The sequence below is a fragment of the Hyperolius riggenbachi genome, chromosome 12, assembly GCF_040937935.1.
Source record: "Hyperolius riggenbachi isolate aHypRig1 chromosome 12, aHypRig1.pri, whole genome shotgun sequence".
Lineage (NCBI taxonomy): Eukaryota > Metazoa > Chordata > Amphibia > Anura > Hyperoliidae > Hyperolius > Hyperolius riggenbachi.
This window is the reverse complement of record NC_090657.1, coordinates 14,031,167-14,046,499: the sequence shown is the minus strand read 5'-3', so window position 1 is coordinate 14,046,499 and position 15,333 is coordinate 14,031,167. Positions and strand designations below refer to the sequence as shown.

Sequence of the window (15,333 nt, the reverse complement as noted above, 5' to 3'; positions counted from 1 at the left end):
CTGTCCTCTTAGGCAGCTGAAAAACTACCAGTAGCTTTACAATTGCTGTCAAGTCACTGTTGTTTCAGTAGGAGAGATGACCGTGTAGATTGGGCTAGATGTCTTTGTAAAATAGGCTGTTTTCCCTACAGGAGAATGTTCCCTCCCAGCAGCCACAGGGGGATAAGTTTGTTGAAGGTCCCTGGGCTACCATGAAAGCTGAGCTCTCATTGGATGAAAATGACCCAGCATGCTTCCTACGATCGTACAGCGTGGTCATGGTCCTTCGTAAGGTAAAGCCTTCACCCTGCATTGTCCTGAAAATAGTTGGCTGTGACATCACTGTTTACCGTGCTTTCTTTCTTGGTAAATATCATCAGGCAGCTCTCAAGCAGCTTCCAAAGAATAAAGTTCCACGGATGGCGGTCGCTCTGAAGAGCTTAACCCCGGCTAATGGAGATGCCAGCGCAGTGTTCCAAGACTTAACGGGTAATATTCTGGGACAGAGAGGCTGGTGGCCATTTGGCCATGATAGAGCTCAACGAACTTCATAATAACTTTCAAAGCCCAGAGCACCACACAGTGTTCCTTCATCTGAATTATGTGTAGTCCATTACGCTTTTAAAGTATACCCGAAGTGACATGTGACATAATGAGATAGACATGGGTATGTACAGTGCCTAGCACACAAATAACTATGCTGTGTTCCTTTTTTTCTTTCTCTGCCTGAAAGCGTTAAATATCAGGTATGCAAGTGGCTGACTCAGACAGGAAGCGACTACATTGTGACCCTCACTGATGAGGAATTCCAACTATATTAAGGGGCCCATACACTTACCGATTTTCCCACCGATATACAGCAGATTCGATCACTGTGCTCGAATCTGCTGTGAAATTGTTGCACAAACGCTGACAGAACGCTCGATTTCCGTCCGAAATCAATCGTTCCCATCACATCCCCTCAGTTTTTCCATGCGGAAGATTTTTCTCTATCGCCAAAGGTTCGGGAGTGCGTCGATAGCAGCGTTCGAATGCCCGCCGACCAACGCAATACAGCGGAGATACATTGACTGTTCCGGCCGGCGCGACTCCCCAGGTCTCCGCTGTCTTCTTCTCCGCTCCAGGGCTGCAGCCTCCTTGAACTTCCTGTCCCTTCAGGAAGTTTAAACAGTAGAGCTCCCTCTACTGTTTAAACTTCCCCTGGACAGGAAGTTCAGTGAAGCAAGCCAGCCGGACCAGAGCCCATCGCAGAGAAGACGACAGCAGAGACCGGGGGAGTCGCGCCGGCCAGATCAGTTAATGTATAGCTGGCGGGCGGCAGCGGTGGCAGCTTCACAGATTGTGATCAGTTTCATGCTGAAATCAATTCACAATCTGCAATAAAGGCAGCCATACGATCCCTCTCTGATCAGATTCGATCAGAGAGGGATCTATCTGTTGGTCGATCTGATGGCAAATCGACCAGTGTATGGCTACCTTAAAGCAGTAGGATCAGCCATACTATGCCAGGGAAAAAAACACATATATAAGTAGATAAATACTTGATCTACTTACATAACACATGTATTATACTGTCCACATTTTGAATTCAGTGAATGTTATATAGTAAATTACGAGAATTCTGTTCCTGGTGGGAACCATGTCTTTTGCCCACAGTTAAGGCTAAATCCTGATGCCATTTCTGCCCTTTACTTTTTTTCTTGTCTCCTCCAATCGCTGGGTCGCCTCAGCCTTGCTTGTAAACACAAGTGAGTAGGGGGATCAGGTTTCAGATAAGCAGCAGACAGGGAAATAAAGGGAAGAGGAGGAATATATTATAGATAAAAAGAACCCCAGCATGCAATTCTTTGGCACCGACTACTAAAGAGCCAGTGCTCCTAAGGTATATGATAACTCCAAATCATAACCGCAGAAAATGTTTTGAATGCAGGATTAGCATCTCTATCACTTAATACACTCAGAGCAGTTGCTGTTGAAATTAGATTTTTATGGTGACGATACCGCTTTCCTAGAGCAAGAAAGAGATAAAAAGGAGAATTTCTTATCAGTGAGGGTCACACTATAGTCACTTCCTGTCTGAGTCAGGACTGAGTCAGCCACTTACATGCCTGATATTTAACTCTTTCAGGCAGACAAAGAAAAAAAGGAACACAGCATAGTTATTTGTGTGCTAGGCACTGTACATACACATGTCTATCTCATCATGTCACTTCGGGTATCCTTTAAGGCCTAGAGATTCTCACATAAGCTTTTGGCTTGGAGTGAGATTCTTGTGATGCTGTTGTGTATTGGGCTATTACCATTTTCTAATTTATGTGGCCTGTATTTGGGTACATTATTATTATTATTATTATTATTATTATTATTATCCCATTAGCAACTTCAATAGAGTTATCTTGTTTGAGATAAGTACACTGCTTTGGCAGAACTCGTGCTGTAATTTCTTGGAATGCTTTGATCTCTCTACTATCCGAAAATATAGAAACTGAAAGCAAAAGTCCTTTGTTATTGTATCACACTGCCCCCTAATGACAATTGTCCATAAATATACATTACAGCAGTACTAAATAGAAGCAGGGAAATGTAACAAATAAGAAATAAAAAAAGTGTTAAAATAAATTGGATTGGAGCACTTGCAAGCCTCTATAAATTAGACGCTAAAGGGTTCCATACACTTTATGAAGCACTAATATATTACGCAGCACTGTACTATGTGCATATTTTAAAGTCATTGGGAATCGAGCTGAAAAAAAAGCCAGATACTTGCCTAAGGAGAGGGAAGGCTCTGGTCCTAATGAGCCTTCCCTCTCCTCTTCCCTCTCCTCTCCCGGTGCCTTCGTTGCAGCACCAGCTTCTCCGTTTGAAACCCCCCCCCCCCCCCCCCCCCTGCCGCGGGGGACTTTGGAAGTCTTCAGGAGCAGAGTCCTCCCGAAGACAGGCATCTCCATATTGCGCACGTGCTAGTGTGCGAGAGAGGGCATTTGTGCGTGCGCAGTCTGTAGCGGTCTGTCTTCGGGAGGACTCGGGCTTCCGAAGCCTCCCTTAGGCTGTGGAGACGGCAGTAAAAGTGTGCGATCCTTTCTTGCATGGAGCGTTTTGTAACACCACATGTGTTACGTTTGACACACGGTGCCGTTACCTGTTGGAAAAGAAATGTCCCGTGACTCCTCCAATGACAGCTACCACCATGCTCAGATACAACTCCATGGGATAGTGGACTGAGCCGAGCACTAGCAAGCACCTGTGTGTACAGAAGCAGGTGGACGATTTACTGCCTGCAGCTGCCCATGGAAAAGAGGCCTACCGCCGCAAACAATGGGTCCGACAAACCCTCCCGCTGGGCGGACGTTCAGCCGACAGTAGCACGTGTGTACGCGCTGTCGGCAGACTGATAAGGCTGTTTCTGACCGATCCGCTTAGCTTGTCGTTCAGAAACAGCCATATCAGTCTGCCAACAGTGCATACACACGTGCTACTGTCGGCTGAACGTCCGCCCAGCGGGAGGGTCTGACGGACCTGTCGTTTGCGGCGGTATGGCGTGTGTACGCGCCTTTAGTGAACAGCTAGTATTCCCAGAACATCAGGTGATCATGGTGGTGAATTTACACAATGAACAGACAACTTAAAGAGAGACTTAAAGAGGAGCTGTTAGGTATAGGGTCTCAGAGAAAATAAACACATATATCAGTAGCTAAAGATTGGCTGTACTTACATTACATATGCATTTCACTGTCCACGTTTGGATTTCACAGAATTTGTATATAGTATATGCAGAGAATGATGCTCCTGACAGCTCATGGCAGGCTCCATGTTTGTGAAGCCAAATGTGTCGTCATGTCCTGCCTGCTTCTGATCACAGAACAGCTCATACTGAATAACACAGTGTGCAGTGAATATTAATGAGCCATGTGGCTAGGAACAATAGCGGACTCCTGCAGTGTAAGCTGCCCGGAGATTTGACTGTGCTGTGGCTGGACTGAGTTTTAGAAGCTGCTGAAACTTGATCCCGTCTTCTCCTTAGCAGCCGAGGGGAGGGCCCCAGAATGCTTTGCAGTAAGTTATGCGGCTTGCGTCCAGCTTAGCTCTAAGCTTTGCTGATAAGCATACATCAAAGGTAAGATAGATCTTTATCTTCAGTAATGTCTTTTTGGCTTCCTTCTAAACTGTTTAACACAGGAGACTAGAGGTTTAAATTAGCTTCTGCAGCCTGACAGTTACTCTTTAAGCGAGGATAAATTTTATTTTTTAACTTGTATTCCTGTCAATGACTATAAGCCCTGCTAAACCGCTGCTATCCCGTGGGAAAACGAGGGGTCTACACCCCCCAAATCCCCTCTCCTTTGTCTGGGGAGCGCTTCCTGAATGAGGCAGAGCTAATGGGTGTAACTCTGCCTCTCAGTGTGTCAATCTGCTGATCGCCACCTCTCCCCGCCCCTGTCAATCTGCCTTCACTGAGAGGGGCGGGGAGAGGCAGAGATCCGCCGGCAGATTGACGCGCTGAGAGGCAGAGCTACAGCCATTAGCTCTGCCTCATTCAGGAAGCGCTCCCCAGACAAAGGAGAGGGGATTAAGGGGGTGTAGACCCCTCGTTTTGCCACGGGATAGCAGCGGTTTAGCAGGGGTTATAGTCAGTGACAGGAATACAAGTTAAAAAATAGAATTTATCCTCGTTTCAGAGTCTCTTTAAACAGATCAATTAGTTGTGATCTTTAGATAAGCAAATAAAAGAGCCATAAAATGTATATAATGCAAAATAGATCAACATTTTTGTTATTATTTAGTATTTATATAGCGCCGACATCTTCCGCAGCGCTGTACAGAGTATATTGTCTTGTCACTAACTGTCCCTCAGAGGGGCTCACAATCTTATCCCTCCCATAGTCATATAATATGTACTGTATTGTCTAGGGCCAATTTAGGGGGAAGCCAATTAACTTATCTGTATGTTTTGTGGATGTGGGAGGAAACTTGAGTGCCCAGAGGAAACCCACACAGACACAGGGAGAACATACAAACTCTGTGCAGGTAGTGCCCTGGCTGGTATTTGACTGGGGACACAGCGCTGCAAGGTGTGAGCGCTAACCACTACGCCACCGTGCTGACACTCATTTTTAGACCGTGTAACAGTCGTTTTGAAAACAGTCTGCTTGTGTGTGGTCCACATAAAGGTGCCCATACACTTTCACGATTTCCCGCCGATAGACAGCAGATTCGATAACTGTGATCGAAACTGCTGTGAAATCGATGCGCACACGCTGACCAAACGACCAATTTCTGTCCGAAATCGATCCCGTCGATCTGTCCGAGCGGAAGATTTCGCTAGATCGCCGGCGGGTCGGGAGTGCTTTGATAGCGGCGTTCGAATGTCCGACAACCGACGCTAGCGGCAATACATTACCTGTTCCGCCGCCACGTGTCCCCACTGTCACTTCTCCGCGCTGGGCTCCGGTTGGCTTCACTTACTTCCTGTCGGGGAAGTATAGACAGTAGAGCGCCCTCTACTGTTTAAACGTCCCCCGGCAGGAAGTAAAGTGAAGCTGAAGCCCAGAGCGGAGAAGAGACAGTGGAGACCGGGGGACTCGCGGCAGCCGGATCAGGTAATGTATGCTGGGGGTGGCGGCAGCTCCACAGATTGTGATCGGTTTCATAGTGAAATCGATTCAAAATCTGTTTGTTTGCAATGTAGGCAGTCAATAGATCCCTCTCTGATCAGATTCAATCACAGAGGGATCTATCTGCTGGTCGATCTGATGTTAATCGACCAGCGTATGGCTGCTTTTAGACTTGCTCAGTTGTCCAGCTTTTGTTGCTGAATTATAATCATTGCCATGTCAAATATTTCCATTTGTTCAACACTATCCTTCACCAAGTGCATTGCTAAGTCCTAACGTGATTTGTTCATGTGTTTTCCTCAGGAGAGATTCAGGGCACCGTCCATCATGTCTTACTGGAGGAGAGGGAGGCGGAGCTGAAGGTGGGCAGTGTCCTCCTCCTGCAACAGGTACTGTCACTGGCTCCTGACATTATGGCACACTGTATCCAATAGCCTAAAATCTACTTTGGCCTATTTTACATATTCTGCTGCTCTTTGCCAGAAGGGAGTTGCTGGAAAATGCCTTTTGGCAAGAAGGCAACTGTTATAAGGTTCCTTTGATGCTAGTCATGTGATCTTATGTTCAGTCACTGAGGCACTGATTGGTCAAACTGTACTCCATGAAGTTCCTTGTACCTGATCGTATGACCACTGCTGTTACACTGGAAGTGGCAGAAGATGCATTCAATGTAATTTGTATAGATCATATTTTTCTGTCTGTCTTAAAGAGAGTCTGAAGCGAGAATAGATCTCGCTTCAGACCTCATAGCTAGCAGGGGCATGCGTGCCCCTGCTAAAACGCCGCTATAGCGCGGCTTAACGGGGGTCCCTGTCCCCCCCAAACCCCCTCCGTACAGCGGGGGAGCGCTTCCTGGTTGGGGCAGGGCTAACCGCCGCAGCCCTGCCCCATGCGCGTCTGTCAGACGCGTATCTCCGCCTCTCCCCCGCCCCTCTCAGTCTTCCTTCACTGAGAGGGGCGGGGGAGAGGCGGCGATGCGCGTCTGATAGACGCGCTGGGAGGCAGGGCTGCAGCCGTTAGCCCTGCCTCCAGGAAGAAGATTACCAGCGACCATTTTACGACCAACTTTTGCGGGGGGTGGGTTGGGGGTGAAGGGACCCCCGTTAAGCCGCGGGATAGCGGCGTTTTAGCAGGGGCACGTGTGCACACGTGCCCCTGCTATATATAAGACCTGAAGCGAGATTTAGTCTCGCTTCAGTGTCTCTTTAAAGGACTATTGTAGGGGGGGTCGGGGGAAAATGAGTTGAAGTTACCCGGGGCTTCTAATGGTCCCCCGCAGACATCCTGTGCCCGCGCAGCCACTCACCGATGCTCCGGCCCCGCCTCTTGTTCACTCATGGAATTTCTGATTTTAAAGTCGGAAAACCACTGCGCCTCCGCGTACGCGCCCTCCCTCCCGTTGACGTCACCAGGAGTGTATTGCGCAGGCCCAGTACAGTCAGCACTTGTGCAATATGCTCCTGGTGACATCAGCGGGAGTGAGGACACAGCCATGCAGGAACAGTGGATTTCAGAAATTCCAGAAGTGAACTGGAGGCGGAGCCGGAGCATCGGTGAGCAGCTGCACAGGCACAGGATGTCTGCGGGGGACCATTAGAAGCCCCGGGTAAGTTCAACTCATTTTCCCCCGACCCCCCCCCCCCCCTACAGTAGTACTTTAAAGTGGGATGAAACGCAAAATTACATTTTTGCCCTAAAACATACACAGTAAAAATAACTTACATGAAACCATCTATCGATTCTGCGACCCGATCGACCATCCAATTCAATTATTTTATCGAATCTGATGAAAACTGGTGTTGCAACGAGCATGCCTGATCAGCGACTCCACCCACTTTTGGCCGAATGTATCAATTAAACACGCTGGGTAATCCCGAGCAGGTGCGGCCGATTGGATGCACAACGGTAACGGATTGGGATATTGGAACGACCGACACACGTAATGGAACCCACGGCCACTGTAACCCCCCCCCCCCCCCCCCTGCTGTGTCCTCGCTCCGGCCAACATAAAGTAGGATGAAAACTTGAGTTCCATCCTACTTTAATACAGATCTGTCGTTATTGGTAGATATAAACGCATTGGGGTCAATTCATAAAAGGCATGGCAGTAAAAAAAAATCTTGTCAGGAAAATATCGCAGGCTGTATTTTAGACTTTTGTGTGCTAATTCATAAACATTTTCACAGCTGCGATAGAAATGCCGGGATTTACTGAACTAAGTGTTGGTAATGAGAAGAGTTTAGTTACATTCTTGTTCTCCGTGCAGCGACAGCATAAAAAGGCATCCCCAACTTCCCTTTAGATGTGCATGTTTAGTTGTACTGCCTCTGCTTGTCCTGAATCTGCTCTGAATCTGTCTATTAGTCTTTCTAAACAATCTATTTAATTGCCACAGTGCAGAAGAACTTCAAGAAATTTTACACATGCAGGCTTTCTGATGTGAAACACAACAAAGAAAACCTGTAACGTCAAAAAGTTCCCCTTGGGGAGTACTCACCTCGGTAGGGGGAAGCCTCCGGATCCTATCCTAGTCTATATAGTAAAGCTGTTCTTTTACTCTTTGTAGGTTGGGGTGTTCTCGCCTTCTCACCGCAATCATTATCTGAATGTGACGCCAAGTAACCTGGTAAAGATCTACCCACCAGGAGAGGACGTTGGGAATGCCAGGGTAAGGCTGGAATATGACTTTTCTCTTGTCTCCTGCCATGATGGGAGATGGAAATTTGTTTAGTAGGTAAAGCGTACGCAAAGTAAGAGAAATACAGAGGCTGCTAAATTGCTATCACATTTTAAAAATGCCATTAGAAGCAGCACACACTACCAAATGTATCACTATAGGGTGGTTGGTTTCAATACCTAGTAACAAAGATATTGGCTGCAATCAAAGCCGACACCAATGCAGCCAAAGAAATAATGGAAGACGAGTATTTTGCAAGATTATCATGTAGACAAAACACCAGTTAGACGGTCGGTTTGAAGGGGAATGTTACTTTGAGATGTTAAAGTGGATCCGGGATAAACTTTTACTCATTGCATAATTGTGTTCCTTTCATATAGTTTATAGGGCATTCCTCAAGCCAAATACTTGTTTTGTTTTAATATTCTAATTCCCTATAACCTAAACAAGCCTCGCCCACAGCTTCACCAGAGTGCTTTGGCACAGTAGCAAGGGCTTATGGGAGCTCAGTCTGGACAGGAGGAGGTGTTACTAGCCAGAGATTTCAGAGGCAGAGGGGAGGAGGAGAGGGTAGTGAATTTACACACAGGCAAGCTGATAGCATCTCCAGCCCTCAGCCTGTGTGTAATGTGACAAACAGAACATGGCTGCCCTCATTGTATCACAGGAATAAATAATCATATAGTGTTGAAACTGTTTGCAGCCAGATTTGCTGTGTGAACTATCTAAACTGTAGATAATATATATAGACAAGTGACTTGTTATAGTTAGTTTTTCATCTCGGAACCGGTTTAAAGTCAGAAGGTTAGGGCAAAGCATTAAGGGGTCAATTTATGAAGGGGTGTTCAGGGGAAAAAATAGGTCCATAAAATACAGCAGTTGGTATTTTAGACTTTTTTTTTCCAAATCCTCTTAAGATTTCAACACATCCGGTAAAAGTTCGGTAATATACCGAAAAATGTTGCTTCGATCCGCGAAGCCGTGCTTGGTAATGTCTCACCTGCTGTGGAGTAGGTCCTGGCAGCAAGCTGTGATTTGTCAGTGTCTGCCTGAGCTGAGTGTGAGTAAAAGGCTTCCTGCATCCATTGTTTGTTTTTGTTTTTTTGTGTCATGTCCCGCCCTCCAATGCATTGCATCAAATGAGGTAAGTAGCAGGACCAGGAGGCTCTTCCTATTGGCTGTCTCCCTTGTTTATCAATTTTACCGCATGGTGATTGTTAGTTACCAACAGCTCCTGACTGGAGTTAAAGGGGAACTGAAGAGAGAGGTATATGGAGGCTGTCATGTTTATTTCCTTTTAGACCATACCAGTTGCCTGGCAGCCCTGCTGATCCTCTGCCTCTAATACAATTAGCCATAGCCCCTGAACAAGCATGCAGCAGATCAGGTGTTTCAGTGGTTCAGACTTATAAGTCTGATCTGACAAGACTAGCTGCATGCTTGTTTCTGGTTTTAATCAGATACTACTGCAGAGAAATAGACCAGCAGGGCTGCCAGGCAACTGGTATTGATTAAAAGGAAATAAACATGACAGCCTCCATATACCTCTCTCTTCAGTTCCCCTTTAAAATACAGAACATTTTACTTGCTTTACTGAATGCTCTAATTTTTGTGAATTGCCATTAGTTGAGGTATTTACCGCACAAGTCAGTAATTTACGTCACTAGTTTGTCATTTTACTTTTCAATGTGGCAACAGCCTTAGTGCATTGGTATTTGTTAATATCTTTGGTAAACTCTGCTGTTTTCTGCATAACGAATGGGGTAATGCTTAATGAATTGACCCCTATAGGGGGGTGGAGGAGTTGGGGTCAGTTGTCAGTAACATTTAGGCAGGGAGCTTAGTGAGGGGCTTAGGAAAGGTCTATGTTTGGGTTGGAGGATAGGGTCACAGGTAATACAACTGGATGGGGCTACATTCGAGGTTAGGGTTACGCAAATTAAGGTGTTTTTCCCCATAAAGTGGAAGTTGGCATAAGGTATGGGTTTAAAGGGAACCTGAAACAATAGATATATGGAGGCTGCCATATTTAATTATTTTTAAAGAGACCCTGTACTAATAAAAACGTCCCCTGGGGGGGTAGTTACCTTGGTAGGGGGGGGAAGCCTCAGGGTCCCAATGAGGCTTCCCCCTCCCCTGTAGCTGCAGGCAATCCAGCGCTGGCTCCCCCGAAGTGTCCCGGAATCCTCCCTCGACCAGCCTGACAAGCTACATTTATTTACCTTCCCTGGCTCCAGCGGGGGCGCTGTTGCGGCTCTCAGCATGGACATAGGCGAAAATGGCCGATCTCTGTCGGGTCTGCTCTACTACACAGGTGCAGGAGACTTGCGCCTGCGCAGTAGAGCGGCCCGACAGCGATCGACTATTTCCGCCTATCTCCGAGCGGAGAGCAGATACTGCGCCTGCACTGGAGCCGGGAAGATAAATATTTACATCCCCGCTGTTCGGAGGGCCAGAGCGAGACCACCGTGGGACACAGGAGGATGGGGGGGGGGGGGGAGCCTCGATTGGATCCGGAGGCTATATATATAAAAAATAAAGGATGCTCTTCAGGACCAAATATGCACTCCGCGGTTCGCGTTCTAAATGTCAATGTGTGGACATAAATAAAACTGAATGCAAAACAGAACGTGCACACTTGTCTTTAGAACACGAGTTTATAGCCACCAAAGTTTTCAAACAGGCTCCATGTGTGAAAAGCTGCTGGCCTTCCTTTAATCCTTGGTCCTGGACAAACGCATCCACATGCAAAGAAAAAACAATATGCACATAGCGTATAACTGCGTTCACAGGGGACTCTATTGCAGGAAAGACCGTCACCAGAGGCTATTCCAGTAGTGCAAAGATCCCTTTACTTTATCACCCGTGCCAGGACACCCCCAATGTGCCCGCACTCACCACGCAAACCTCCCGATTCTCCAGAGGTAGGACTGATAGTATACGGGGGAATACCACTCTCAACTTCTCATAACCGCTTTACAGTCCACATTGCACTGCAACTAAAAGCACTAACATAGTGTATTTCCATTGGTTTTATTAAAAGTTTAAACGTTTATGCACTCACAAGCCGCAGAAGAGTCAAGCATGTAGCATAACAGCATGGGTCCCCAGGAAACCGCTCAGAGGACAGGAGTGCAGGGATCTGAGACGGCAGCAGCTGAGCGGTTTCCCATGGACTCATGCTGTTATGCTACATGCTTGATTATTCCGGTAGAACATACAAACTCCATGCAGATGGTGACCTGGCTAGGATTCAAACCATGACCCAGTGCTATAAGGTGAGAATGCTAACCATTACACCACAATGCTGATTTAATGGCACTTTCCATATTCTTTTCACTCCAGATTTCGTTTAGAGTGACACTGAAGCAAAAAAAAATGATGAATTGGTTGTGTAGTACAGATAATTACTAGAATATTAGAAGCAAAGAAAATATTCTCATATTTTTATTTTCAGGTCTATAGTGTTTTTATAACATTGCATCATTCTCTAATATTTGCAGTTTACACACTACTCAGCATTCTAAATGATTTTTACAAAGCAGGCTGTGAACTTTTGACCTGTCCTGTGCAGAAGAAAAAACAATACAGTGACTGACAGTTGAGATAACAAGCTTCAGAAGACAGAACTCTCTGTGACTTTGAAAGTTGTGGAGCTCAATGGCTTCTTTGCATAGACAACAACTGGAGTTTCTTAACTCTTCCTGTACTGGAAACAACATTAGACTTATGTCTCTGTTCCTAATACTTTATTTCTTAGCTGTACTACACATACAAATCATTATATCAGATTTTTTTCGCATCAGTGTCTCTTTAAGGGTGAATGTTTCATACTACAAGACACCAATACCTCCCTGTGTCCATTGTAGCTCACTTTCATTTTGACGCTAATAAAATACTTGTTGAAACAGAAATAACTCCCTGTCTCTGTGTAGGTACCTGCTCCATTAATGGCCCAGGATGAGGTCAGCGTGAACAGCGATCAATCCTTGCCTTGCTCCAGATCTTCAGAACAAGTAGCAGATTCTCTGTCATCCAGCAGAATACAGCCTGATGTGAATCATCCATCAACATCACACACACTGGGAGGAGCCCATCAGCCATCATCAAGTATAACACTGCATAAGACCCCACACTCAGTACTGCCGCACTCCTTCTCCAGCACAGTACAGAATAAAGGATCTGCCCCATTGTCCAGCACAGCACAGGCCAGAGGTCCTGATCCAGCAGGATATCACCCTTCCTCCAGCAAAATACAGACTCCAGCTCTATTGTCCAGCACAGCACAGGACAGAGGTCCTGATCCAGCAGGATATCACCCTTCCTCCAGCACAATACAGACTATAGCCCCATTGTCCAGCACAGCACAGGCCAGAGGTCCCAGTCCAGCAGGATATCACAGATCCTCCAGCACAATACAGACTACAGCCCCATTGTCCAGCACAGCACAGGACAGAGGTCCTGATCCAGCAGGATATCACCCTTCCTCCACCACAATACAGACTACAGCCACATTGTCCAGCACAGCACAGGCCAGAGGTCCTGATCCAACAGGATATCACAGATCCTCCAGCACAATACAGACTACAGCCCCATTGTCCAGCACAGCACAGGCCAGAGGTCCTGATCCAGCAGGATATCACAGATCCTCCAGCACAATACAGACTACAGCCTCATTGTCCAGCACAGCACAGGCCAGAGGACCTGATCCAGCAGGATATCATAGATCCTCCAGCACAATACAGACTACAGCCCCATTGTCCAGCACAGCACAGGCCAGAGGTCCTGATCCAGCAGGGTATCACAGATCCTCCAGCACAATACAGACTACAGCCCCATTGTCCAGCACAGCACAGGCCAGAGGTCCTGATCCAGCAGGGTATCACAGATCCTCCAGCACAATACAGACTACAGCCTCATTGTCCAGCACAGCACAGGCCAGAGGTCCTGATCCAGCAGGATATCATAGATCCTCCAGCACAATACAGACTAAAGCATTAGCTCTACAGTCCAGCTCCAGTGTACCACTACCCAGGACCACTCAGACAGCGGACAGTGGAGACTGGGATATGGGTAATTACAATGCTTCTTACACTACTGCTCTGTGCAGCCTTATACATCTCCTTACTCAAAATATGTGTTTGCTTCCATTCTATTGGGACTATGGGCTTGATTCATCAAGCTGCACTGCTAAAGCAGTGCACCTCAATGTGAAGGAGCGGCCACTATGCATGTCTTGCATAGCATTGCTTGCTGCTATGTAAAGGAGCGTGCCTTCCTTAGGAGCGTGCTTTCCTTAGGAGCGTGCTTTCCTTAGGAGCGTGCTTTCCTTAGGAGCGTGCCTTCCTTAGGAGCGTGCTTTCCTTAGGAGCGTGCCTTCCTTGGATAGGAGCGTGCCTTCCTTGGATAGGAGCGTGCCTTCCTTGGATAGGAGCGTGCCTTCCTTGGATAGGAGCGTGCCTTCCTTGGATAGGAGCGTGCCTTCCTTGGATAGGAGCGTGCCTTCCTTGGATAGGAGCGTGCCTTCCTTGGATAGGAGCGTGCCTTCCTTGGATAGGAGCGTGGCAGCGTTCCTTCCTTGGATGGCAGCGTTCCTTCCTTGGATGGCAGCGTTCCTTCCTTGGATGGCAGCGTTCCTTCCTTGGATGGCAGCGTTTCTTCCTTGGATAGCAGCGTTCCTTCCTTGGATAGCAGCGTTCCTTCCTTGGATAGCAGCGTTCCTTCCTTGGATAGCAGCGTTCCTTCCTTGGATAGCAGCGTGCCTTCCTTGGATAGCAGCGTGCCTTCCTTGGATAGCAGCGTGCCTTCCTTGGATAGCAGCGTGCCTTCCTTGGATAGCAGCGTGCCTTCCTTGGATAGCAGCGTTCCTTCCTTGGATAGCAGCGTTCCTTCCTTGGATAGCAGCGTTCCTTCCTTGGATAGCAGCGTTCCTTCCTTGGATAGCAGCGTTCCTTCCTTGGATAGCAGCGTGCCTTCCTTGGATAGCAGCGTGCCTTCCTTGGATAGCAGCGTGCCTTCCTTGGATAGCAGCGTGCCTTCCTTGGATAGCAGCGTGCCTTCCTTGGATAGCAGCGTGCCTTCCTTGGATAGCAGCGTGCCTTCCTTGGATAGCAGCGTGCCTTCCTTGGATAGCAGCGTGCCTTCCTTGGATAGCAGCGTGCCTTCCTTGGATAGCAGCGTGCCTTCCTTAGGAGCGTGCCTTACTTAGATAGGAGCGTGCCTGCCTTAGGAGTGTTTCTTCCTTAGATAGGAGCGTGTGCCTTCCTTAGGAGCGTGCCCTCCTTAGATAGGAGCGTGCCCTCCTTAGATAGGAGCGTGCCCTCCTTAGATAGGAGCGTGCCCTCCTTAGATAGGAGCGTGCCCTCCTTAGATAGGAGCGTGCCCTCCTTAGATAGGAGCGTGCCCTCCTTAGATAGGAGTGTGCCCTCCTTAGATAGGAGCGTGCCCTCCTTAGATAGGAGCGTGCCCTCCTTAGATAGGAGCGTGCCCTCCTTAGATAGGAGCGTGCCCTCCTTAGATAGGAGCGTGCCCTCCTTAGATGGGCGCGTGCCTTCCTTAGGAGCGTGCCTTCCTTAGGAGCGTGCCTTCCTTAGGAGCGTGCCTTCCTTAGGAGTGTGCCTTACTTAGATAGGAGCGTGCCTTCCTTAGGAGTGTGCCTTCCTTAGGAGCGTGCCTATAACTTTATCCTTACTTATGACACAGAAATGAAATATATATTGTTTTTTTCAAGACAAACTAGGCTTTCGTTGTATGCCATTTTTTCCCTCGAACAATTTTGTTTTCTATGAATTTGAATAAGAAAAAATAGAAAAAACACATTAGTTCTCAGTTTTACCAATTTCAGTTTAAAAATAAAAAGTGCTACTGTAGATTAAAAACACACATATTGTTTGGCTATTCTTACCGCTTATCACAAAACTTAGATTATGTTCCGGTCACAATTTATGGTGAAGATATTTCATTCTGAAATAATGCTACAGAGTGTATTTTTCCTGATGAACTGAGAAAATACAAGTATTTTTAATGGTAAAAATCAATCTCATTAGCTCAGGGAACATATATTCC

At 47.1% G+C, this 15,333-nt stretch overlaps 1 protein-coding gene across 1 annotated transcript in view; it reads left to right on the top strand.

The window, feature by feature from the left end:
- HROB (homologous recombination factor with OB-fold) overlaps window positions 1-15,333 on the top strand; it is a 33,513-nt gene that overhangs the window by 17,277 nt on the left and 903 nt on the right. Inside the window, exons 5-9 of the mRNA XM_068263886.1 lie at window positions 132-272; window positions 360-468; window positions 5,895-5,980; window positions 8,158-8,259; window positions 12,204-13,341. Coding sequence (XP_068119987.1) covers window positions 132-272; window positions 360-468; window positions 5,895-5,980; window positions 8,158-8,259; window positions 12,204-13,341 — 1,576 coding nt within the window. The remainder of the gene's footprint in view (window positions 1-131; window positions 273-359; window positions 469-5,894; window positions 5,981-8,157; window positions 8,260-12,203; window positions 13,342-15,333) is intronic.